A 27495-nucleotide genomic window follows, 5' to 3' on the forward strand; every position below is an offset into this window, starting at 1 on the left:
TTTAGGTTGTCGGCACAAGAGTTCATCTGCACTGCTGATGTGAAAATGATGCCGTAAAATTAATATAAACATTAAGCTGATTCAGATTTGGTGCAATAACAGAAAGCAACGTTTTGCATGACACTGAATGCAGCACAAACCTCAGCCTTTATTACAGTATTAAGGTCAGGCACAAATTCATGGGTGGTGGCTGTTCTCTTCCAATTCTTTGATCATCACAGCACATTCTGTCCAAGTCAATAGACAGCGAGCCAATAGGCTCTTTTCAGTGTATGCATATAGACTTACCTTTCACGGCCCACTGTAAATAGGGGTAGTGTTACAGTCTGTGTGGGAGAACATAAAGTACATTGTGAAAATTTCATATTGGTGGCGAGAGGGACACATAGGTTTGCAAAAAAAGATCATATTTCCAGGAGGTGCATGAGAGGGTGATTGTGCACTTTGAGTCTTTGTTATGCATTTAGTTAGTTAGTTTGAAGTAAACATGGAATTCCAAAGTTGACAAAGTTTTTTTGTTTTTTTTCATTTCATCATGTAGCCTGGAGATAAAGTCAAAAGTTCACGCAGAGGTAAAGATAGCCCATAGGCAAAGGCAACAAAGGAAGATCAACTCACTTAGTAGTTTCCAAGCACTTAAATTACGCAAACAGCTCTCGTCCAACTCCTCCACTGCAGCAGCAGCAGCAGCAGCAGCAGCAGCAGGAGTTAAACTCACAGGAGCATTTGTCCGCTGGGCTCCAGACTGGTCCGTCTCTCCAGGATTGGTGGGGGCCGCTTGTTTAAGCCAATAGGCAGGGCGCACCGCTAATGTCATTTCACTGTGACCGCCGAGAGGAGCACCATAGCGCACCACGCGCCACAGAAATGACTGAGATGTGGTGACAGTGGGTGAAGTCGGACCTGGCTCTCCCTCTCTTTCTCCCATGCAGCCCGTATCTGGGGTTTAAGCTTATCGCTCTCTGCACAGCTCCGGGTTCAGCTTCGCGGCGCAGTGGTGCACTCTCTCTGGACTTTTCATCCGATGCCAATGAGACGCAGCGTGAATCGCCTTTCTCACTTCGGGAATATTGGATCTGGATACCCGTTTCACCGCGACTGAGCGCTTTGGGGGGTGAGTGGACCGAGACAGTTTTTTCTTTTCTTTTCATAGTTGTAATCAATTCGGGCAGTTCCTAAATAGGCCTATGTTTGATTTTTTTTTTTTTTAATTATAAAGTTTATTTTTCAATTTTCACACTTTGAAATGACGCCAAATAGAAAAAAAATGGTGCAGGGACAAAGACAAATGCGCACTGACCTCAACTTTGTGCTTTAATGAGAAAAACAAACAGCACTTGAACAACACAGTGGGAAAACAACCCGTATAACACCCAGCAACTGAAGTGCTACTCTCTAAAGGTCACAGGCCACTCATATCAGCCTCAAGAAGCCACGAAACTATGGCTTTAATCTTCTCATCCAACGATGTTGCTTTGCGCTTTTACGCAGCACAGACACGTTTCACTTTCTCCCCTCCTTGCGTGCCGTGTAGCCACAGTAAACCTCGTTTCTGTGACGCTGAAGAAACTTGAAAAGACGTGGTGCGTGTGGGAGCGTGGAGTCCTCGGGGCCGGGGGCGTCCAGATGTATGGACTCAGCTGTCGCCTGTCACTTTGGTGACAACTGGTCGGCGCTCTGTGACCGCTGCCTGTCCGCCACTGCAGGGCTCCATAGCTGTCAGGAGTGTGTGCTGAGTGAGGGAGAATGCGGTCGCACAGCCCGGCCACAGACAGTGCGAAGAGTCACTCTCACTTTCTTCACTTCTAACTGATGGATAAGATTAGACTGCCTTGACCAAAAAATAAAGAAACTGGTACATTCGTTGCATCTAAAATTTAGACTTAAACTGTTTAAATAAAGTAAACGAGCACATCTGTCTGCTTGTTTTTCTTTGAGTCAGTGTTGATCCTCTTGATAGTGTGAGCTGCACACAGTCCTGCCTTATAGAGCAGATACCCACTGGGTGGTTTCAATAGTGAGCCCTAGTGATTTAGTTAGTTGTTAGATGATGCACATTTTTGCAGTGGAGTCAGCTCTTTGTGGAAAGTAAAAGCTGCTTGATTGAGTTCATCACTCCTTGTGGACCTATCACAGAGCTAAACATGCCATAAAAGTGTTTCCCTTGGACAACAATGACACACCCTCCTGTTTCAAACATCCCCATTCTCAGCTGTGATAAAGCGTTAAACTTGTAAGGCACAGGAGAGCAGGCGCTGTTATATTTAACCAAGGCTGTCTACAATAATAATTTTGCTCTCCACAGAGCACAGTAAACATCACCATAAGCCATTAAAGTCCTGTGCTTGGTCTCGTGGGGGGATGGAGGGGGGGCTGGACTTGGATCAGCAGTGTCAGACCGGCCTGAAATCTGTCACTATGGCCACAGCTGACAAAAACAGAGCACTGCTGATGCTCGGACAGTTCAGCTAGATGCCTTGAAGTGAGAGCAGCAGATCCAGGATGGTCTGTACATGGTCTGTATGTAGACACATCCAATACCTAGATTGCGGAAGTGATTTTAAAGTGGGGTAATTCAAGAAGGAAAAAAAAGGATTTTGAAAAATACGATTGCAACTTGGAGCAATTCAACAGCACAAAGGGGGAAGATTAGCTGCAGGTTCTGTTCAGTGTCAGCAACGCCACTTCAAAGTGGAACCCACCAGGTCCAGGAGCTATTTTCAAACATGGTCACACACACATACACACATCCACGATTACAGCACTACAATCTGTCCAGACACTGGAAGAGAAGAAAAGTGAAAAAAACAAATAGTCTGAGTTGAGTGTTGGGGTTTAGAGATACAGGGATGAGAGCGCAGAGAACAGAACCAAGGTGGTGGTGTCACCTAGTGGCTAGAATGGAGGTAGACGGCTTCACTGCCTGGGTGTCACACAAACTCACCAGTGGTGTTGTGTTAAAAACCTGAACTCTTTTACATGTGAGTGTAAGGAGAAAAAAAAAGATTTAAAGAAATTCTGTAGACAGGTTCCGTTGGACCTTAAGCCTTTACACTGATGTGTATAGGCTCTATGAGACTCTATTGATGCCAGTGACCTACAGTTGAATGAGGGCACATAGCTGCCCTACAAAGGCAAAGTGCAGTATCTGCATTTTTTTTGACCAATCAAAAGTGTGGCATATTCTCTTCAATCTGGTAGAATTTGATATTGGTACTGCTAAAATTTCCAGAGTTATTGGGCTTTTTATTTTGCTGTCCATCCAAAAAAGCACTGTGAAACCAAGGCAAAGTGCAGTATCTGCAAATAGTACTGTACTCCCTACATTCTATAATTTACTCTATAATGCCATTGGATTAAAACCAAGGCAAAGTGCAGTATCTGCACCAAAACCAAGGCAAAAGTGTAGTATCTGCCATAAAACGGTCAAAATTGGTCACAAAATATGTCATAAAATGGTCAAAATTGGTCAGAAAGAGAAACTACAAAATACATTTAATTCAATTATAGACTTGGTAGTTATTCATAATTTGATGACAATGAAAAACACAAAAAGCTGTTTTTCTCAGTTTGGCATTTTTACAGATACTGCACCTTGCCTAAGAGCAGATAGGCCGACAAGCTGCCACATCGTTCCTAATAAATGATACACATACATTTACTGTGAATGTTATTTGATGCATTGGCACACTGTTTATCCACTAAAACCCGGGTCTCATAATTCACAGCTGTGCTTATTTAATGTTTAGATGATCTACCGGGCCCAGGCATGTGAGTTAGGGGAGATGTGAGCCGAGCTTATGTTTTCAACGATCTGCTGCAGGTGAGAATTCTCTGTGATGATTAAAGTTATTTATAGACTAAACGATTTACAAGTGGTGTTTTTGGAGCAGGTCCACGTGTCACATGGTTTCCAAAGCCTTGAAGTGAATCAAAGGTGCCATTAATAGAATCAAAAAGCTTGTTCTGGATGTTGTGTGTGAATGTGAGAGTGGAATACAATAGCTGGCCTTATCATCATTTTTCTTGGCCACAGCAATGGAAACAGTTCTGATCCCCCTTCGACCAACTTGGTGTTTACAAGTGCTCGCTTTAGTAAAAGTGGATTATGTTAATGGTTTATTTTAATACCAGAGCACACAGTTAAAAAGTGGGGGATAGAGGACTGGGCAGCAGATAAGCATAGGTCTGCATTTTGAGCTAATAATGCAGCTTTCATCTGGAGCAGCTAACTATTACATTAGCACACTTAGTGCCCAGCAAGAGCAGCAGAGGTGGAGACAAATCACAGACATGAAGCCAGGCTCAGACATAAACAGTGGGGCATGTTGTGTGTGTGTGTCTGATGGACAGAGACAAAGTGTTCGCCTAATATACGTATGTGTGTGTGTGTGTGTGTGCGCGCGTCTGTATGTGTCGGTGAGTGTGAGCCGAGTGTGAATGAGCAGAATATAAGTCGCGGTGCCTGTATACGTTTTCCTACTGTTGATTTAAAAGGCCAGTACCAGTGAAATGTACACAGAGACCTGTTTGTGCAAAAGCTAGAAATGAATCACCCTCGCGTCCATGTAAATCGCCTGCAAGCCAAACACTCTGGCAGCCTTTTATCCCCAGACGTGGTCCAGCTCACCACAGCAGGGGCTAAAAGCAGAGCGGGACAGGGCCCGTGTGTTGTGAGGAGCTGTCAGAGGAGGCCAGTCTTTCATGGCCCTGGATGGAGAGATGTGGCACGGAGTCGGGTTGCCATAAGACAAACTCCAGAGAGCAGAGCCCATTGACTGTAAACTGTTTGTGGTAGGTTGGCAGAAGGCTCGGATGAAATACGGCTTGTTTGAACGCCGGTGGTCCCAGAATCTTTGCGGGCACCGGGCCACTGACTGGCTTGAGCGGACGGTGGCCCCGGATTGGTCAAATTTAGTGCACTGTTACACTGACAGCGGATAACCACCGCGGATGCTGCTGTCTGCTGGGAGAGATTATAACTTTTGTGTGTTTGCCATGTGGTAGAAGTTCTCCCCGCCTGTATCTTTCAAACAGCATCATGTATGAGAGTCGGTGGGATTTGCCTGGAGCGGTGGCACACATTGGATCCACATGCTAAGCATTATTCTAAAGTGATTAAAGGTAGTTAGTGATTTAGCGCCTCCAGGCTCAGCCCTGTTTATTAGGAGCTGCAGGATGATGTTAGAGGGAAACGGGTTTGGCTAGCACACCGGAGTTCAGTGCCCCAGCACAACTCTGGTAACCACACGGCATAATTGCGGGACCAACCGTCAGACCACCGCGATGATGAAAGCCATCCCCCGACACACATGTTTCATTATCACCACCATGTATAGGCATGATGCTCAGCTCCGAATGAATACTGGGTAATAAGCACGGTGCAGTGCTACAAAGGCGGTTATTATCAACATGTCTGTCTTTGATAAAAAAAGGGGGAATAACAGATGTGATGATAGCAAAATGTCAGCAGCTTCAGCCGTGGAGTTGTTGGAAAGTTGTCCTGACCCGGCCTGACACAAACATGGCCGCCCGCAGGAGGCCGTGTTTGTCCCTCTGCCCCCCCCCCTACAAACATCTATGGGGGACTCATCCAAGCAATCACAGCATCGCTGGGCTAGAAGCAAAAGAAAACATATTACTCTGAGATAGTCGTTAAAAAGCCCAGCTCATTTCCCCGGCACACAACAGGGGATTCAGCCAAAGCTTTCCGGACCCCTGGCTGGAAATATGCTAAACACCCCTAACCCCCCCTCCCCACCGCGGCCCCCTCCCCTCCCTCTCCTTCCTGTGGCTCTTGTTCCTCCGGCCCTGTTGGCATTGTCACAGGGGTGGAGTCGGTGAGCGTGGATGATATGGAAAAGGTCAATAGGGTTTAAAAATGGACTCCGCAGGGTGAGGGATTTTTTGGACTTACAACAAAGGTATTTCCTGAGAATCTTTGGAAAGGTTACAGTTGCAGATGGTGGGGACAGTCGCTCTCAAAACATTTCTACGCTGACATGTTGATCCTGACATATTTTACTGTGTTGTTAATCATGTTTGGAAACACGTTTATGTTTTCAAGACTTTCTGTCCAATTCCCATATCATAAAATGCTAAATATAATAAATTCCTCGTATCTTCCATCAAAGAATATTCAGCTGTCTGTACTCTACTAGATTTTCAATACAGTGTTGAGATTTATAAAGACAAGATCCCCCTCCCATTTCAACATGACAAACATTTCAGTGGCCTTGCTCTGGAGATGCTGCACATTGACACAAATTAAGTGTAATTAGAGACAGTTATTATCCTGTTTGTTGATTAGCAGCATCGGGGCTGACTACACAGGCATCAGACATGTTCATCAGTGTGACAGAAAGCAGTGTAGTGCTCATGTGTTTACTGACACAGCAAAAATAGTTTGATGCATTTCATTTAACCATGCAATGTACTGGAATCAGTTAATGCTACACAACAGCAAACGTTCAATTCAAAAACATGACAAAATATCTCACTGTTGTGGCACATGATGCGTACAGACACCTGGATAGTCTCAAAATACAATGTTGACTGGTTTTACCATGGTTTTGTTTATGCTCTTCTGTAAATAATATGCTGAGAACATGAAGCAGGATTCAATACAAACTAAATTTGAATTGGAATGAGTATCAATAAAACTGACTCGTAACCGAGGTGATGCACTCACTTTTAAGAGATACACAAATGTACACTGACATTTCATTCTAAACATGCTCTTTCTGTCAGTTAATTCTTTTTTTTTTCTTACCAAACATTGTATTCTTCAATTTTTGATTTCCATTTGTCTCTTGAAAGAATGATATCAGAAACATCTGTTTCCAAAACAGAAAAAAAGTGCATAAACTGATTTAAAATACTGGATTCAGTGTACATTAATATTTGTATGGATGTAGTGGATACATAAACATGTGTGGGTGTTTTGATGACTTCATTCAGCCTACAAGATAAAACAAATACTGTAGTTACAACAATTACAAAACATGGAGTATGGTTACTATAAACTTTTAGTTTTTCTCTCCCAGTGCCACTCGGCTCAGTTTATATCAATATTGATATTGTAGCTTATGACATGAAACTCTTTTACTCCCTCATACACCCATACTGAATATGATGTTGCACAATTAAACTCTCTCTCTTTATGCAACTGTGTAATTCTTAGATGGACGTTGGAAAAGAGATGGAGGACAAAAGACAGTCTATGTTTGATAGGATAGGTGTGTGAACTGAGTGTGTGAATGTGTGTGTATTCAAGTCCAGTGAGCTACAATCTGAAGGCCTCAGGAGGCCTGGGCCGGTCTAACAGATATACAGTCCAGACATAGGGTCATTAGTGCCTGGGATCTGTGTGTGTGACAGTGTGTATTCATGTGTGTGTCTGTGTGTTGGCACCATGTATGTGTGGAATGGAAAAAAGCACAGACCTGGCTGCCTTATCACCCCCTCAATTAAGGATACCAGTCCTCCAGGGCGACGCTTATTCTTAGAAACCTCACATGTAATACGTCTGTTTGGGTCAGCGTCAGTGTGTTATTTCTGGAGCTGCTAATACTGAGCTCACACTAATGACACCAAACCATTTTCAGCCAGCGTGAAGGAACATGTGACAGACTGGAGCTATGTGTTTTGAAAAATAATAATCCTTCTCACAAACTCTGAGCTCCCTTTAAAGTTTTTACTCCTTTTCAAACCTCATAAAACATTCTTGGTCAAGTGTGTGTGTTTGCCCACGGTCGGACGGGACACATGCACAGATGTACACATCTGGTGAGCCACTGCTCTTGTTTTCTTAGGGAGCCCAGCCCCTAACAGGAAGACAGTGCGAGCATGGCAAACAAAAGCGCGGCTCTTTGAACCGGCCTCTCACCGGGAGCTGCCGTCAGGTTGTTGAGGCCAAACGAAGTGTTTCTGTGTCAGCTCAGTGGGCCCATTGTGGGCCCTCAGGCTGCTGCTCTGCAAGACATGTCCTCAGCTGGCCTTTGTCAATATTGACCCATCTATACGTCATGCTATGACATCTACTTTCACTGGGATGGTTATTTCCAATTTAGTTTTCAATGTTTTTTTGACATAATATGTATGTCATTTTACAGTAAAATGGGCAGTTATCAACTACTACACCATATTTTAATGAATTTTGACTGTAACATCTACTCTGTATTTTTACAGTTATTCTATGTAGTTCTGTGATACAGTTAATTTATTTATCCATTTATTTGCTGCCAGTGCTTTCACCGTCTTTTTTACAGTGTAGATTTATTCTGTGTGTAGGGATGAATGATAAAAGATGAGCATGCAGCAGATACTAAACATAACTCCCATGACAGTGAACTTAAAAGCACATACATCAGATTGTCCCTTTACTGTTGCAGACCAGTTTTAAAGAATTAAACCTACAAACATCTTGAGCCAAATGATTATCAGGCACAAATATGTAGGCCATGTTGCCTGATGCATGCTCTCACTCCAACTGTAAAAAAAAAAAAAAAAAAGATGATGTCAACAAGTCATCTGCAGATGATATATCAAAATATGAAAATGTGCGCTGAAAGCCACAAAGGACCCAGAGAAACCGATTCAGAAACAGATGCACAGATCATCGCAGATAATCTCGCCTCCCAAGATGCAGGGCCTCCATGCACACATGCCCTCTTTGCCCTTTTTTCCCTTTTTTCAGAAATATGAACGATCTCAGATCCAGTATCAAATTCAAACAATACAATACCTCAACCAGGACTAAACTTCCAGTGGTGCATCATCATCTCATCATGAAAGTAAGTTCTTTTTTTCTTCTGTACATTCAAATGGGAGTCACATGAGGAGGTGAAAGGGTCAACAACATCAGAGCAACAGGCAGCCTTACAGCGGAGATCATTGGGCCTCTCCTCTGCTCTTTCTACTGTTTTTACTACCACCTTAATGACTTAAATTGTGTCCAATTAAGCAGAGCTGGAAAGAAGCATCCCGGCTCTCGGTGCTCAGAGTTCCCTCTGTGCTGTGGCAGTGGAGCATGTGTTTAATTAGAACGCTCTAAAAAGACTGTAACGGAGTGTTTCTCCAGGAATGTTAATCATTAGTGGGATCCTGACTGAGCAGCTCTTAACTGTTTTAGAGTATTGTTGGATTCCACGGTTTGCCTTTTGAAGCCGTGCAGCCCAGGAAAATGCTTCCACGTGTGGGAATTGCCAACTTTTTCTTCTTCTTTTTTTTTTGACTGCATCCTCTCCGTCTTCAATGACTTGCTCGTAGCACTCTTGCCCAAGTATCGCCTGTTTTGTTACGGCGGGCTCATTCATGTGTCCGTTTGAGCCCGGGGCTGGAAACACACAGGAAATAGTTTTCTTGCCATATGAAGGATATACTGTTGAACTCTGAGGAAAGTTGAGGAGAGAAACCCAGATGTGTGTGTGACGTGTGAGGTTTAAGTGGTGTGTGAGTTGGACTGTGAAAGCGTGAGGTCATAAGCTAAAAATGTAGTCTGAAAATTTGCAAGTGTTGAACCTGGACACTGATGGGGTGCTGTTCCTATACAGGAGTGATGAAGCCTTTTCACATTATATACTGTAGAAAAGAAAGCATGGAAAACTTGACAAAAAAAAAACTTTATTAAAGTGGTGTTTTTGTTTTTTTTAAATGGCGTTGAAAACATAGAAAGTCACAGCCTTAAAGGTCCAGTTTGTAATATTTGCCAAGGTTTATTGGCAAAATCTGAATATAATACCAATGAATATGTATGTAAGTATGTATGTAAGTGTATAATCGCTAAATGAAATCTATTTGGTTTTAATAGCCGTATAATTCTTCTTTTATACATATAGCAAGGAGTGTCACCATCTTGTGCCGCCATGTTTGTATGGAATGGAAAATCCAGCCAACCAGAGAGCACATTTCAAGAGTTTCATTTTCACAAATAAACAATAGAATTATTTAATAGATAAATAATAGAATCGGGATGCTAGATGCCACTGTTTCCCCCTCATTTTAAACACTGGACCTTTAATGTGTTTAAAGTGTTTTGTAATTTTATGTCTATATTTAACCAGTTCAGTTTGTCCATGGAGACCACACATGACAGGCTGTGCCCTGTGCTGATCCAGTGCTTTTGACAGTGCAAGTGTGTAGTGTAAGAGCAGCCCATTCATCCTCAGCCCACTCTGTGTGTAGACAGCCACAGGCTTTTGTTGAGTTATAGTGTCCTCAAATAAAGGGGCTTCCTCTCTTTAACAGCCCCGGGAGCTCTGTCGCTCCACTTCCCATTGTTCCCAATGAGGTCCGGCTTTTACAACTAGGTGAGAGGGTGTCAAATTGAGGGTGAAATATGACCCGTCCCGATCATACATCTCTGCAATGTTTGGAAAAGCAGTTAGAGAGCAGTGTACTTATGATCAAGTGAAGAAAGCACCAGTGGGCTGACAACAGGCTGTGTACAGAGATGCGTTATGTCATGTATTACAGGTTAAAAACTGGACATTAGTGTTGGATCACATAACACACAGCAGAGTTACAGTAAATTTAATAAAGCAGGAATAAATGGATCGATATGTTCTTTGATTGTATCCATGAAATCAGGACCATTTAAACTGACATCATCTACTTAATAATCACTGCGTTGGTTTTATACAATACCATTACATGCTGTAATCTAATTGAACACACACTGCTTGGTTATAGACTTTGGAGGTATTATGATCTTTTCTTGTTAGAAAATTAGATTTTCAGTCAAGAGTTGAAAAGTGCAAATGTCATCATTTCTCATTTCCAATTTAGCCCAATAAATTTTGATTTCTTCCTATTCACTGCTCAGGAGAAACACATGATCTTTAGTGAGGTCAGAGTTCAAGTGAGTAGATATTTCTCTTTAATTTTTACAAATGTCTGGTGTCAGAAACTAAGCTCAGATCTAAGCTTTGGCCTCAGCTGCCTCCAATGTGTCAGAGTGAACCAGTAAAAAAAAGGGGGTTATGTGAGGGTTATATGGCTAACAAGCCCACAGTCTGACCTGAGTTTGTCAGCGCCAATCTAGCTAAGTCAATATCAATGCACTGACTGCTCCACCAGTTGACCTTTTCCTCTCTCTTTCAAGGCGTAAAAAAGGATTGTTGTTACAGTAGAGTGATAGGCTTTTATTGGCCTTATAACTGAGGCCTTTGTTGGGCCTGTGTCCTGATAATACCCATTGGCAAGTCATTTAAACCTTGAGAATGCCTACTTTTTATAAGGAAGCTCACACACCAGTGAGAGCTGTCCTCAACAATGGTCATCAACGACCACAAGTTAGAGACTGACCTTCCCTTTGCCCCCGTGCTGCCCCACTTTTTATGACATGTCTTATAGGAGCAAAATTTGACTCATTTAAACCCAGTGGAGATTACGTCCTCACTGTGAGGGATACATAGTATCCGGCTGTGTTTATAGGCGCTCTTCTTCAAGGACGTGTTTGGACCAGAGAAGAATGCAGCTTTATCATCTGGCTGTTGGTTCTGATGATCGTCATCCCTGTCCTGTCATTGTCAGGGCATGCTGGTCATGGACTACCTCGCCGCTAGCGCAGGGTGCTTTTTTTTTCTTTTGTTTTTTTGTTTTTTTACAGCGGTGAGAAGGTGCAGACCAGGTGTGAGGTGCTGTTCAGGTCGTTGTGCCTATGACAGGGGAATGGGGCCGTAAAACCCCGGGGCCATAGATTTATGGGTCATCTGGTGCTCTCTGAGGTCAAGGGTCAGGGATGCGTGACTTGTCCATCTTTATATTATTCAACTATCTGAGGTGAACCTTGAACTGTGCAGCCAGTTACTTCTAACTATAGTCACATGTACGTTATAGGCGTAGGATGTTTTTTTCTGATGCAGGTTTCCCAGTGGGGGGAATAAAGATCATCCACAGGCCACTTTAGCTTGTTGTCCACTCCACAGTTCATTGTCAAAGGTCATTGTTTCTCTTTAGCGATTTCAGAAGAGCTCACATTTGAACTTCAATTGTGTCTCTGAAGTGTTAAACTTGTCCCTTTGCTCTCTTAAGGAAAATTAAGTCGTCAATGTGTTCAAATTCAATAAACCTGCCACTCATCTCTATGTTTTGATCCTATTAGGAGCAATTGTTTTAACTCATGCTGGTGTTTCAAAGTAAGGTTTGCAACTTTTGTCCAGCTTCTCTTAGCTTTGCATTTAGTTAATGCCCCCCCTCTCCCCTCCTCCCACCCAATGGCAGGATGCTGTGTTGTCCCTCCCCTCTAAGACTTGCTAATGGAGCAGGCCGCTGAGTCTTTTGGATCAGCACAAAAGCCTGAGGTTTGCTGTGAAAGGGTGCCTCTCCTCCCTGGCCTTGGCTGCTACAATGGCTTTGTCCACACACCCACCAACACACACACACACACACACACACACACACACACACCTACAGTACAAGCACCATGCAGGGGTTAACACGCACTGGCTTTATTCTGGTTTGGATGATTTCCTTTTTCCTTTTTTATTAAAGGGATCGTCTGCAGGTCTAAGTTTAACATTATATCAAATGTTAATGACAGAGAAAATACAGTCATCATCTACCACCCACTATGTGATATTTCAACACTTAAATGGTGTGAATGTGAATGTGAGGTGTGTGGGCAGGCAGAGGACGGGGAAAGTGACGCTTAGTCAGGCTGTCAGTCATGCACAGATAAGTTAAACTAAAAAAGAGTTGCTTCGTTTTTGACAAACATTTTCTTTAAACACTGAATAGATAACATGATAAAAGCAGACTGTGGATGGTGCTCCAGAATAGCAGTGAATCTACTGTGGATATGCGCTAAAAAGTAAAAACTTTTCTTGTTTCCATCTATAAAGTCATTTGAAGGCACTTTTGACGAACTACATAACGTGTGACCTCATGAACCCTGTTATATCAGTGCTCATTTAAAAAGCCCACAGCGTAAATGCTTCCTGCATGTGTTCAAGTTCACAGAGTTACATCCTGACGTCAGCGCCACAAAATTAACACAGCTGCTAAAATGTTTATAAAGAAAGCAATTTTAGCTGTTTATTGGAATCCTTGCTTCCCAGTAAAATGTTCTACTGCTTTGTTTTACAGTCTTAAAGTATGTTAAAGCTCCACAACAAAACCTCACACAGAAAGGGATCGAGTTGTAGCTATTATGCACGCTGTAAAATGGGTCCTTTTGGGGGGAAAGTAACACTTTTACATTGCAACCAAACATTTGCAAAGGGATGCAAAAGGTGCAACTGTCCAGGGTTTGACCTAAACCGGTCACTTTTGTTTTCTAAGGCAACAGGAAGAGAAGCACGTCTTGACATTCCTGCAGAGGTGAAGGAGAGGCAGAGGTCAACTGTGTCCTCCTGAGGGAGTTTCAGTAGATGTACAAAATATAATATAATTACATGATTAAGGCAGAACAGGAAGCCTGGATATAAACTAATATCAGGTTTATTTCGATAGACTATGTTTGGGATATGAATTAGAGATGTAAAGTAAACATATCCCGTACACATTTCAGACATTCACTTTAACTTCAAATAAACAAAAGTGTCAGATCATCCATCATATTGGAGAAGATGGACACATTTTAACATTAAACAATTACAAATCTTTCAAAAAAAAAATCGTCGTATAGTTTCTGCAGCATTGTCATTGAACTCAGTCATTATTATGTTCATCCTCTTACTGCAGTATGACTTCCCAGATTCCCACAGTGTTGGCTTTTTGTATGACTTTAAGTTGATCCGTACAATGTTGGACGTTTTTACCCTCATGCAGACAACGTTAAGCTGATAATAACAGACGTGCGGTTTGCGATATAGGATTTGCGTGATTTATGTGTCAAAGGTCCGATCGTCTCATTCGGAGTCGCTGACATCATGTTCAGTCACCGGAGGGGTTATGTGAGGATGAGTCAGGATGTTGTCGATGGCAGGAGGCTGGATAAAATAAAGTGTCTTTTGTTCACTCGAACCCACAAAGACTCTATAAGCATAAAGCTGTAGTCAGCAAACAGCTCTCTGGAACTTTGTGGCATTACAGGGCACAAAAAAAACACAGAGAGAGACCAACACCAGATAAACCAAAGACTCACTGTGATGTTCACCACTTTCCCCACATGTCTGAGCTGTTGATAGGAAAAGGACAAAGGAGAATGTCATGCGAAAGCTGTTGTGGATGCAGGGCGGTCGGTGTGGTGAAACGAGCTCTGCCATCACTGATGTGCTACTTTAAAAGCGCAGTTCCTGTGGACTGGAGCTCTACCGGTGGTTCTCATTTGGAAGCATGTGTTTGAAGTTTGAAGGGGAGGGTCAGCGGAGGAGAGAGACGCCTCGCTCCTTCCATACCCTGCCGTGACTGGCTGCTCGGAGGGTTAAGGGGGGCTGGGCCGAGGTTAGGAGGGGGGGAGAGGTGGAGGAGGAGGAGGAGGAGGAATGGTTGGTGAGAGAGACAAGGGAGGGATGACCATCTGGTTGAGCTCCTCCATGTACACGCACGCGCACACACCCCTCTCAAACACTCTCTCCCACGCACTCAGACAGACATCTCCCTGACTTCTTCCAGTCTCAGCTCTGATATGGGCTGTTGCTGTGCTGCCAGCTCTGTTAGACTATAGGCTGACTGCTGCTGCTCCTGTCCTGGAATTAGAGCTCTAGAGGATCTTGCATAGATATGGAGCCCAGAGGCTTTGGAAGAATCTAGGAACCAGATCTGGTGGTAATAAGATCCCTTTTCCTGCTCGCCTCTGGAGAGTTGGCCTACACTGAGGTAAGACCAGCAGGGAAATGACTGAACAAGATGTAATCAGGTTTCTCAACAGACTGTTTTGGTTGTAGTGAGGGCTGAAGTGGAGATGTTAAAGTTTTTTTTTTTAGATTTAACAATATTTTTTGTTGTTTAGTTTCATGGGAGGATGCTGTAATTATAAATCACAGTATTGCATGATTTACAGGATGTAGATGTACAGCTTATTCTGTAGGTAGGGATGGAGGTCTGTGCAGCTTATACTTATAGTGATGAAAATACTATTTTTCTCCAATTCCAGTGCGGTCTCCTCTGCGCACGGGGATGTAAAAGTATTCCGTGTCTGCTATGTGACAGCAGCACGTGTGGTTGTGTGTATGCATGTGTGTGTGTGTGTGTGTGTGTGTGTGTGGAGTCTTAGTTCAGTCTGGCCAGTGCATGCAGGTGGTCTCCCTAGTGCAGACCTCTGTGGGGATGTCACTCCCATCCATTTGGTCTTGAAACAACACTCCCCCTGCCACGGAAAGGAGGCTTCCATAAGTTGACCTGAAATCCAGCCATGCAACACTGCTGTAAACCCAACTCCTGTCTGGTTTATATGTCCTTCCTCTGTCTTTTCTTGGGTAGTTTTTGGTATAATGATGCTTGGTTGTTTCAGTTACACTGCTTCAAACAACGATTTTATTGTCTAACAAGTCTGGTTGAGCCTGGAGTCTGAGATTTTGTCTTTTTTTTTCCCTCAACGATATTAAAACATTTCATTATGTGCCAGAAGTTGACAGGTTGTCAGTTAAAGATTTATGTGTACAGGGAGGGCAACAACAACATGCTACATATTTCTCTGCAATTAAGACACATCTTCTCTTACAAACGAAGAAACTGATCTGAGTTCAAGCTCAAGTAAGCAGGGGACTCCGAGCAGAAAATCTTGTTTTTCTCTTTGACTAGAGCCTATGTTGCATTGCTGAGCTTGCAGCAGCCAAGTTAAACATGTAGGGCCGGTCCAAGCTGACAGAGAGCACTGTGTTGGGTTGTGTGCATGTCCATCATCCACTTCCTAGAGGAATATAGACAGTAATTCAGACCAGAAGCTGCTTATTTTTCCTGTGCGCTCTCTCAAGGGTTGTTAATCCAAGGCTCCAGTGTCTGGATTTTGTGGGACTCTGGTCGAGGTGTTGTTGAATGCTCTTTTTTAAACGTCACTGGAGGCTGTATTTATTGGTCAGTCGCAGTATGAGGTCCTGTGAGAGGTTTTATGCACCATAAAGTGATAAATACGATTACACAGCATTGAACACGTGATGCTGAGTATCTACAGTTCTGTCTTGAGGGTGAATACTAGGTTTGCGCCCACGCCTTCGCTGAGCTTCTGTTACAGAGCTCGTTGCAAATGTAAAACTTTCTCTGTAACAAAACTATTGCTCATTGTGCACTTTCTGTCCAAGACACAGATCTCTTCATTCATTCTACGTTCTAGTGTGGGAGGCTGTGAAGCTATAATTCACTGAAAACCTTTCAAAGCCAGGATGTTTGAGCTTCCCTCTTTCACCTGCCTTGACTTAGATTCCCTCCCTTTTTGTAGAACAAGACACATTAACATTTTCATACATGTCAGTCACCCCGTTTTAACCCCAGCCTGATGGAACCCCCCTCCCGTCACCTTCTGGCCCGCTGTGGGCAGATCAGTCAGATATGCGGGCCTGCAGCTCCCAAAGCCATGTTAACAAGCACCTTTACAAAAGAGCGAGGGGCTGTTAAACATTCAGGACTGCAGGGGTCTGGTTAGTGTGGGAGGAGGGCAGGGCATCTTGCAAACCATAAGTCTCTTGTTAGATGAGAAAACCTTAAAAAAGCCAAGCACACGTGATGAGTCAGTGAGTTGGCAAGTCGGCGTGAGCATGGTTAGTTGGTTAGTTGGCTCGGATGTTTCCGTCATTCAAAAAGTTAAGGAAGCGTTCTGGAGGGAAGTCAGAGGAAACGAACTGCACGACATCCAAAGGGGAGAAATTAGCATGCATGTGCGCAGATGTGGTGGTTGTATAAGAAGTGGGTTTTGCCTAACACCGAGCCATGTACATCCTAGATTCGTCTTCACGAGCCTGGCTGAAGTTCAAGCCTTGACATTCCTGTGAGTCAGGTTTGGCTGCGTGAGAGACATACTCGCCGAAAACTCGGCCAACATGCGAAAGCAAACATCTTTTTAACAAATGTAGCGCATGAGTGAGTCTGTGACTGATAAAAAAAAAGAAAAGAAAAAAAAAAGAAAAGAAGTGAGGCTGTGAAGTGTGAGTCTCTGGGCTCCTGACTGAACCTGCCTATAGTTAGCTATCTCCCATGTGAAACCTTAGCTTCTCTCAAACAAGGCCACATTTTTTCGCAGGTTATTTTGGTCTCATTTGCAAGTCAATAGATACAAATAGAACAAGAGAGCGTCTTATTTGTCACTCGGCTCACTCATCTGAAGACAGGTTATCTGGGTTTGAGGGCTTTAACTGTCATGTATATGGAGATAACACACCACATCCTCAGGAGGAAAAAAAAAGGAGAGATAAACAGGCTCCTGATGGAACAAGCCTTCAGTGAATTCCTTCACAAAGGCGCCATTGTTCAGGACATTAGAGGCGTTTTAATGGGACATGTCATAAGCCAATCCGCCTGACTTGACACTTTGTGGAACAATGCAGTCACGAATTTCCTAAAAGAAAAAAAAAAAAAAAAAGCCAATGGATCCCATGCCACTACTATCATCATAGTTTGCTCTGATTGTCTTTGACTGCTCAGCCTGGATGGGATCATGCCAGTAGTTGGCAGTGGTGAAGCCACTGGGGACTGACTTGTCCTTGAGGAAGATGAGCTGATATGAATAGCCAGTAGCTGCCTGGCCTGACATGCACTGTGGAAAGGAGGAGGAGGAGGAGGAGGAAGGTTTGGCATGCCACTATCTCAGAGAGAGTTGCTGCTAAACGAGAAGCAGGGTACATGTGTATAAAGCTGATTCTGACAAGGTGTTTATGGTACTGTGTGTGTGTAAGGACCAGGATAGCCGTGTGCAGCAGTCATCTGTGGATGAGATGCCTGCTGCTTTATATGAAATAATTCTATTCATGTATTTGTGTTTATGCACCATTAGGAGTAGCATCTCCAATTCCATTGTATCTGATAGAATGACAATACAGCTTCTATTCTTCTATCTGGTAACACTTTACAATAAGGGTCCCTTTAATTAACGTTAATTAGTACATTATTAAGCATTACTTAACTGTTTACAGATATATTAACAATCATTATTATGTATTACTTAGGATTAGGAAACACATTAATTAATGTAGCCTATTAGTAAACACTTAATTAATGTTTACTACTCAAAGTTAGTTAATACATTTAAAAGTTGAATAATGTAATTAGTTATCATTATGTATGCATTACTCAGCATTAATTAACACATTAGTTTATATATTAATGCTTAATAATGTACTATCGTTAATTAAGGGACCCTTATTGTAAAGTGTTACCCTCTATTCTATTCTATTCTATTCTCATGTTAGCTTCATCATTAGGGTGTGTGTACACTCCAAGGGCAGCCAGGCACATATATCACTCCGGGACAGAGTGCAGATTTTCAGGCCCCCTTTACTGTCACCCCTGTGTTCAAAGGCTGCGTTTGAGTGCGTCTGGTTTTCTCAGCTGTCTCTCGGCGGCCCTCGTTTGCCCTTGCCGGCCATAGGGGGTGGAGGCTGCAGGGGGGGGGTGTAAGGGGCCAGGCTGCTGGACACTGACTGGGCTCCCATTTGATCTCAGCTAGGGCCCTTAGTCCTGTGAGAAATGACCACAACTGGACGCCCATTCATCATCTCTGTGTCTGTTAAAGCTTACAGCAGTGCAGGGGATGAAGCTGTAGGTGCTAAGGAATGAGTTGGACAGTGACTAATGAAATTTTTTGAACTGGTTTGCTTCATAAAGTGAACTCAGTGCTATGTCACAGGAAATAATGTTGTCTCACCACCATTAAATAATAAGAACAAATGACACATTCTTCTGCTTAGAAATAAAAACTATAATGTATAACAATGTGATTGTAATATTAGTTAACGTAAGCTGTTTTATACATTTCTGAATTAGCTCAGAGTGTGTAATTGTCAGTTGTGGCTACACTGGCTGCCGCTTGGCGACATTTGCATAGTGCGCATTCAATTTAAAGTTGGTTTTTTTTTGTAATTTTAATGTAATTTCATCCAACTAAACACCTGTTTATGTAGTCTATCCTGCAGTACAGTGATGTCTACTCTGCAAATGTGTGGACATGCATTAGTGACCAGCACCACCACCACCACACACGTAGGTCAACACTGTGGCAGTCTTTGATCTCCTCCAACTATTTTTTCCCTTCTGTTGCATTGTCAGTGTCCAGCCGAGTATCACTCGACCCCCAGTCCATTCATCCCGTTCCCCCTCCGTCCATCCATCCATCCCTCCCTCCCCATCCGACTACTACACCTGTGTGGCATTGCTCTGTCCATCTCACAAGATGAAAGGATGATCAGACACTCACTGCGGCAGGTTGGAAAACAAACACTCCGGAGGAAAAAAGAGGAGATGAAGGCACAGACTGGGCTTGTGGGACATTCTCCATATGGTGGCCCTGTCTTAAGGCCAGGCATGTGTTTATACAGACCTCAGGCTCAACTGATCAAGCCAGCATCCAGTCCCATGTGGTGTGGCCCCTCCTGGGACGTTACATGACGTAGCACCACAGCAGGCTAAAATGATGACTCACTCCGACCTAAGCTCCATAGATAAGGTGAAACAGCCAGTGTCTGGTGTTGTTCTCACTTTTGCGTTCACGACAAAACTTAATTACAGTACAAGAAAGGAATGCGAAGGTCTGCGCAACATTGGCCGTCACTGGGCGTACATATAACCGGCACTGTGCGTATTTATATTTATGATGGGCTAAACGGCTTGTTATTGTCACTATAATGAGATCGGACGTCACTTCTTGAAGCACGGGGAATTTCCTAATGGCCTCTATACCCAAAAAAGCCACATAAGGAAGGCACATGTCTAACTGCCACCACAATAGCAGTGAAAGGGTGAAGTTCTCTTTATGAGTGTCTTTATGAAGTCGACTCATCACCAGAAGTGAACCAAGAAAAGCTTGCTCATATACCATAATGGGCTTTTGAGCGGTGGTGTGGGCCTCATGAAAGAGGCAGTGATAGCGTGATTCAGCCGGCGGTTAACGTCACTGGAGTGGCACTGACATGAGAGAAAGCAGATTAGATGGAGTGAGGAGGATAGCATTATGTGGGGCCTTAGTTGATGTAATGGCTTGTTAACCAAAATTTCCTTTTCTTGTCCACTTCAATCCTCCCTCCTCTTCCTGTCCTCACCCCAATTCCCCTCTCTTCGTACATTTTCCAGTGAAAAGAGGGTCTGATGAGCCTGGCGGGTGCAGCAGTGTCGGCGGCCGGCTTCCAAGGTGGGGCGCGTCAGCGAGACTTGATGATGGAGCAGAAAGTCAGTAAGCTGACCTCTGGCTTCCAACGCAGCTCCACCTCCGATGACGACTCAGGCTGCGCGCTGGAGGAGTACGCCTGGGTACCGCCCGGCCTCAGGCCTGAACAGGTGAGCAAAAACTCCTGCTTTACAGTGGACCATTTTCTTTTGGTCCACTGTTCATGGAATTCATGAGGGTGTTGTGAGCTCCTGCTTAGTTTGGAAGTGGCCTTCTCAAATACAAAGAAGACTTGAAACACTATATTGTTCTCTTTAACTGTGGTGCCTCTTTCATTGGTTCACAAATCAGTAATTCCCCAAATCACCACAGTGAATAATGATGTATCCTCCTGACAGAGAATAAAAACAGCTCTGACCTGATTCTAACTCCCTTCTAGCCCATTTGCCTGGCCCAGATAAATGCTATTCAGCACATTACTGAATAACATACCAACTAGAGTCTCTGGATAATGGAGCCTATGGGACACACAACATATTTCCTTAAGATTTTTTGCTTGGTCCCTTTGTTTGAGACAGACTTGTCAGGCCTTACCAGGCAGCCACTTACAGACAGGATGTGTGTGTTTTTATTTACAAACTGCGGTGTGGCAAGGTCTGCTTGTGATTATCAACTCCTCTGTTAGGGATGAGGACTCAGTGGGTCGAGCCCGTCGCTGCTGGCAGGATTAAGAATCAAGGGGCCTTCTTTTAACAAGCCCTCTCCTCCGCTAACACAGGCAGGACTGTTAGTTGTGTCCGCAGGGCAGCCAGTGTGATGTGGCACTTTCCCAAATCCTATGTTTTCCTCTTCTCCCCTCACTCCTCTCTCTTTTTCTTGCCGTGTTTCTCCCCTCCTTCTCTGTCTCTCTCCATCCCACTTCCCTTGTTAAACAACACACATGGAAGCAATGAGGGGGTGATGGGCAAAAGAGAGATGGGTTTGCAGCAACAGAAAAACCCTGAAGCCCAAACATGCAGGGCCCTTTTATATGGGAAAATGCTTCAGTCAACTGTAATGCCTTTACTGCAGCTATTGCCCTGAATAAACTGAGCATTGTGGGTCGTCATTACAGTGGGGAAACATAGTGATAGCTGACTGTTCCCCTTGCCCCTAAGGAGCTGGATGAGGGGTAATAGCAGCATGAAAATGTGCATAATTTATGGCGTTGGGTTGATTGTCAGGGTAAATTGCTGTTACCCCCCTCTAGACAGTCAAAGCTGCAGGAAGCCCCCCCAACACACAAGACAAGCACATCCCACCTCTTTATCTGGCTGGCTGTAATAGCCCCTCCCTCATAAAGTTGAGTTTTCAGTGGCCAGCCCCAAGGGTCAAAGTGCCACCATGACAGGCTGCTTTGTCCTGTCCCTATAGAGACAAGCATATGACTTTAAAAATACAACCTCTAAACTGATTTGACCTGTTGACCTGTTTGGACTTGTTCAGTAGAGAATAAAATGATCCCTCCAGAGAGCCGTCACCAAAGCTGCTCTACTGCCGTGTCCTTGTCCCTCTGACAGGAAGATGATTTGGGGGTTAAAAACTTCAGCGGACACTTTGATTCCACAAAGTCAGTCTCCCATACACTTTACACAGAGCTGTCCCAGAATGTGCCTCATCACAAATTAATGTCCCGGTTCTTTGGTTCCTTGGAACAGAAATTTGTCTTCATAAACTTTTTATGTCCAAGATAATAAGAATAATATACTGGAGCAATTCGGTGGATGTAAATTTGGGTTTTTAGAAAGCTCAACTTCTGGGGGGGGGACCAAAAACCAGCTGTATGTTCAGATTGATGACCAGGCATTCTTGAGAATATATCATTTGGAGTGAGTTTCATTTGTCTTTCTTTTTTTTTTCCAGCAAAGTTTTCCCAAAACCTAGTCCTTTGTCTCGATGATTTCTAATTTGACTCTGTGTCAAATGATGTGTTCAAATGCATAATGGCCTTTATTCTCTGCCATGATTCCCCCCAGGTCCAGCTGTATTTCTCCTGTTTGCCAGAGGATAAGATCCCTTACGTCAACAGTCCAGGAGAGAAGTTCAGAATCAAGCAGCTCCTGTATCAACTGCCACCACATGATAATGAGGTGAGAATGCTTTTGAGTGCGCGCTCGTAAATGCAAGTATCAGAAAATTCACCCCAGCCGGTCCTCTTATTTTTGCCACCGTGACGACAGCAAAGATCCACTATCCATTTCATTTGAGTAGCCAGCTGTATCTGTAGCTGCCGCTAAACCCGCAGTGTTAAAAGTCTCGCCATTTCCATGCCATCCCACTAATGTGAGCCCTTGGCATTCACGTTGACATCACACTAGGGGATTTTTGTTCCACAATCTTGTAGACATGTAGTGAGGGCACAATGTGACTTTTGACTTGATGATTTTATGATGTTTGCCGGGAGCCCCCACCAGTAGGATTCCTGTCATAGCAGTGGTTTTTACGAGGACTGCTCAGCAGGAGAGAGGGATGCTGGCTGAAAGAGGCTTTATGTGATGCCACCACCGCAGTGGCACCACAGTTCGACTTGGCTGTCTCTGGTCCTTTGTTGCCCGTCTTCTTGATTTCACTCTAAACACAGGCCTTGTTTGTGTAAACGTCTGCTTTCCCTCTTGTTAAGGCTTTGGGAAACATCAAAAAGGCCTGTTGTAAAAATGAGATTCTCAATCAGGGACTGTGGGTGGAGATATGTAGGGGGGGTGAGTAGGAAGGGCAAGCTGAGGTCAAGAGTTGCCTTTGTTCAGCATGCTCTGGTATGCACTCTGCCCTCTCTTATACTCACCTAAGCTTATAACCTTTATTAGTAGCTGGCAGTCTTTGCCATCAGATATTTCAAGGAGCATGATATAAGAAGGTAATTTGAACAAAAAAATCACAAGCCAACCAGAAAGGGACATGGAATCCACCAATTTCCTGATGTGAAAGTGTTATTGGTGATTGTGATATTGGTTTTCTTAACCACAACTCTCCACCTTCCCTCCAGGTGCGCTACTGCCAGTCCCTCAGCGAGGAGGAGAAGAAGGAGCTGCATATGTTCAGTGTCCAGAGGAAGAAGGAAGCACTGGGGAGGGGCACAATAAAACTGCTGCCCCGCAATCTTCTGAACAGCATCTGTGAGCATGTACGTGCCCTGTCTTGTATCTATTACGTACAACTGCAAATATGGAGAGGATTGGGAGAGTGACCGTGGTATGAACTTGTTTTAAAGTGAAGGACCTAGTGTCTATTTTTTCAAAATCCAAAAGCCTTATTCAAATGAAAAAAAAGAAATATTTTCTGCTACACTGCTGCTGTTTGCTGTGTATCTCCTCCATGGGTATTTGGCTAATCTGTACCCAGATTTAACTAAAACCCGAAGGGAAAACAGAAATAAATATCTCAGTGTCACGCATGGTTTTGAAAAAAAAAAAAATCCCCTAACACAAGCTGGATTTGCAGCCCTGCAGACCAACATTTATTCTCTGCTGAGTAGTTTGGAGTGGGTCAGTAGTGTTTCACTTAGAATTTACTGTGATCATTGAGCAGCCAGAGGGTGCCCATAAACCTTGTCAAAACATCGTCCAACTGATGTAGCTCTCCGCAAGACTCCCATACTTTCTCCTTGGTAGTTTTTTCTCTTGATTTCTTTGACTTTTTTTTTTTAACAGTGCGTTCTATCCAGAGTCTCTGTAGCTGAATTGAAAAGTCATGTCCTTATATGATGCATTGGTCGGAAAGAAAAATAAATTGGCCACTGTGGGACTGCAACATGATGGGCTGGAGCACACGGATGGGCCAAATATTTACTCCCTCATCAACATAGCAAATGTAGTTGGAAGGCATATAATGATTAGTTGCTATGTGCCTGACTTTGTTTGACATTGGGAACAAATTTGGGCTAAAAGCCAAAGTTATGTCCATGCAGTTGTGTGATAGATGTAATTACCTATATTACAAAATCACTTGGAACTACAGCTTATGTGCATTCCAAGATGTTATATATACAGTATATATTATTGTTATATATCAACCATGTGATCTTGTTTGCATATTCCAGTGTGGTGAAAGCATCAACGGCGGGGAAATGGCAGTGTTTGCCTCGAGGGCGGGCCCTGGGATGTGCTGGCACCCTGCGTGTTTTGCCTGCTCCACATGTAGCGAACTGCTGGTGGATCTGATCTACTTCTACCACGATGGAAAGATCCACTGCGGAAGGCACCACGCTGAGCTGCTCAAACCACGCTGCTCGGCCTGCGATGAGGTAAAAACCGCAAGACTGAAATACTGAGGAAAAAAAACAATATGGCTGAGGGAAAACATCCAGATTCTGACTGTTTATGGTCTTTCAAATTTCCTCTGGGAGAGCAATAACATTTGTCTTATATTCTCCACGATTTGAAAAAATTGAACTTGAAGACAGAACCTGACGACAGCCAGGCAGGCAAAAGATGTTGGCTGTTTTGTCACACCCACTGTACATCTTTGCCCACAGATTATTTTTGCAGATGAGTGCACAGAAGCAGAGGGGCGCCACTGGCACATGAAGCACTTCTCCTGTTTCGAATGCGAGACAATTCTCGGGGGTCAGCGCTATATCATGAAGGATGGTAGACCATACTGCTGTGGCTGCTTTGAGTCTCTATATGCAGAGTATTGTGAGGCCTGTGGAGACCACATTGGTAAGATGGTGATTTTCTGAACACTTGTCATGACTGCCTATCCTCAAGTGTGGTAGGCTGCTGCTAACCCTTTCCTTTTTTCCAGGTGTTGATTATGCCCAGATGACCTATGATGGACTTCACTGGCATGCCACCGAGAGCTGCTTCAGCTGTGCCCAGTGTAAGACCTCTCTCCTGGGCTGCCCCTTCCTGCCACATCAGGGTCGTATTTACTGCTCCAAGGCCTGCAGTCTTGGAGAAGACGTACATGCCTCCGACTCCTCTGACTCCGCCTTCCAGTCAGCGCGCTCACGTGAATCCCGTCGCAGCGTGCGCATGGGCAAGAGCAGTCGCTCGGCTGATCAGTGCAGACAGTCGCTCCTCTTCTCACCGTCTGTCAACTATAAGTTCCCCGGCTTCAGTGGCAACGCTGAAGACACCCTGACCAACAAGCTGGCACACATGAACTTATCTGATGAGCATTTCTGGAGAGGACGCGGCGAGGAGACCGAGGCGCCTGAGGACCAGGTCGAGGAGTGGGCCGAGCATGAAGACTACATGACTCAGCTGCTGTTAAAGTTTGGGGAACATGGGGTCTTCCAGCAGGCCAACGACTCCAGACCAACAGATTTCTGGATCGCTGAAAAGGATACAAAGTCGAAGCAGGAGTCCTCTAAAGCCGTCGGTGGCAGTGGAGGAGGAAGAGGGAGCCTAGCCAGCAAGAAGTACCAGGCTGACATGTACTGGGCCCAGTCTCAGGATGGACTCGGGGACTCGGCCTACGGCAGCCACCCGGGCCCAGCGAGCAGTAGGAAGATCCAGGAGTTGGAGCTGGATCATGGGGCTGGAGGAGGCTTCCAGGGAGAGGAGCCACAGTGGTACAATGACTCTTTGGAGTGCATCACGGACGAGTTCAAGAAAACGGATCAGAGTGTCAGAGACTCCATGGACTCACTGGCTCTTTCCAATATTACCGGTGAGTGTCTGCACCATGATCAGTAACCTTTTATGTGTTAACATTGGTTTGGTTCTTGAGTCTATGTGCAAATATCTTACAATCTTTCTTTCTCCTCTCCAGGGGCTTCCGTAGATGGCGATAGTAAAGACAGACCTTTGGTATATTCCCTGCAAGGCTTACATGAACTGGAGACAGAGGATTGTGAGAAAACCAGTAATATGGGAACCCTCAACTCCTCTATGTTACACAGAAGTGCAAATTCCCTGAAAAGCCTTATATCTGAGCAGGAGGAAGAGGTGGAGGAGAATGTTCCAGAAGAGGAGGAGGTGGCTCTGCCAGAGGATCGACCCAAACCTCAGCTCCCTGCCCTCAGGCGGACGCGTTCACAGTCTAGGCCTCAGCAAGTCAAATTCTCTGACGACGTGGTGGACAATGGCCACTATGGCAACTTCCCTGTGCGCCAGCCTCCTATGAGCGAACGGACTCGCCGAAGAGCGTACCACTTTGAGGAGCAGGGCCAGGAGCTTACTCCTGGTCGGCACCATCATCACCACAGGAGGCGCCGCAGCAGAAAGTCTCGCTCTGACAATGCTCTTAACCTTCTGCCCAAGGAGAGGGCCCAAATGTGCTTCAAAATGGACCACAAAGGAAACACACATGGTCCCAAGGGGAACCAAGCCTTCCACGGCCAGCCCAGTCCAGCTGCATTGTCAGACTATGGGCTTCAAGGTCCGGCCATGGGGAGGTTCTTGGGGCTGTACGGGGATGATGACGACTGGTGCTCCACGTGCTCCTCTTCTTCCTCTGATTCTGAGGAGGAAGGCTTTTTCTTGGGCCAGCCTATCCCTCAACCTAGGCCCCATAGACTTTACTACACCGATGACTTGCCCAGCCCTGTGGTTGGCATGTCTTCCTCTCCTTACGGCCAACGGACTAAGTCCAAAAAGAAGAAAGGTCACAAGGGCAAAAACTGTATAATTTCATAAACTTCCATTATCTCTCCGTTAACTCTTCTCCTCAGCTTTGGGTAAAGTTGTGCCATACACCTGCCTCTTGTCCACTGTCTATAACGCAATAACAACTGCTTGCTTATAAATACTTCACAGCACTCAATTTACCAAGGTGTTTGTGTGAGACACAAGTCCTTATTCTAACTCCTCATAGGTGAACGCTTCCGTAGCATTACAGACTGCCAGTAAAAAGAAAGTATTTGAGAGTAATGCATATTTATAATACACCATCTATACTGTGTTTATTTAACAGTACAGATATTAATGTATATATTGTAGAATTAAAAAACAAAAACAAAAAAACAAAATGGCTATTTTTATACCCTTGAGTTCATGACATGCTTTGTAACAAAATGGCGTCATCATTGGCAATTGGTACGGAGACATTTTTCCATGAGGGTATCAGAAATGTAATGATGAATTCACTCTGACCCAAGCTCTTCAAACGTGTGTTCTTCCAGGCTTGTGCACCGATTACATTAGACAAACACTGCGTGTACTGATAGGCCTGGTTGAGTGGTGTATTTATGGTTCACTGTACTGTAAGCAAATCATTGTAATCTGTATAAATGTACAAACTGGAATATAAGGCTAAGATAGATGATAATTGTAATAAAAATTATCTATATATCATGATTTGTGTTGTTTTCATGTGCT

The 27495-nt window shown here is 44.2% G+C and overlaps 1 protein-coding gene across 2 annotated transcripts; it reads left to right on the forward strand.

Moving 5' to 3' along the window:
• The first annotated feature begins 670 nt into the window (after positions 1 to 670).
• On the forward strand, positions 671 to 27474 carry prickle1a (prickle homolog 1a). Of its 2 annotated transcripts, none has more exons than XM_085778713.1 (8): positions 671 to 1114; positions 20161 to 20364; positions 22210 to 22323; positions 23217 to 23354; positions 24270 to 24473; positions 24705 to 24891; positions 24977 to 25846; positions 25949 to 27474. In XM_085778713.1, exons 2-8 carry the CDS (start codon positions 20176 to 20178, stop codon positions 26812 to 26814), a joined length of 2568 nt encoding a protein of 855 aa, XP_085634839.1. In that variant the 5' UTR covers positions 671 to 1114; positions 20161 to 20175; the 3' UTR covers positions 26815 to 27474. The 2 variants fall into 2 exon arrangements, with proteins under 2 accessions (XP_085634839.1, XP_085634840.1); XM_085778714.1 differs by lacking the exon at positions 671 to 1114 and adding an exon at positions 14499 to 14763.
• Positions 27475 to 27495: the final 21 nt, after the last annotated feature.

This window comes from Trachurus japonicus, chromosome 6, assembly GCF_045865225.1.
Source record: "Trachurus japonicus isolate A0001 chromosome 6, Traja_1.0".
In the NCBI taxonomy this organism is placed as follows: domain Eukaryota; kingdom Metazoa; phylum Chordata; class Actinopteri; order Carangiformes; family Carangidae; genus Trachurus; species Trachurus japonicus.

Coding starts and splice junctions, on each gene's coding strand:
- prickle1a (XM_085778713.1), top strand. CDS start 20,176: ATGAGCCTGGCGGGTGCAGCAGTGTCGGCGGCCGGCTTCCAAGGTGGG. Junction 23,355..24,269: donor TGAACAGCATCTGTGAGCAT/GTACGTGCCCTG, acceptor TGCATATTCCAG/TGTGGTGAAAGCATCAACGG. Junction 24,892..24,976: donor GGCCTGTGGAGACCACATTG/GTAAGATGGTGA, acceptor CCTTTTTTCCAG/GTGTTGATTATGCCCAGATG.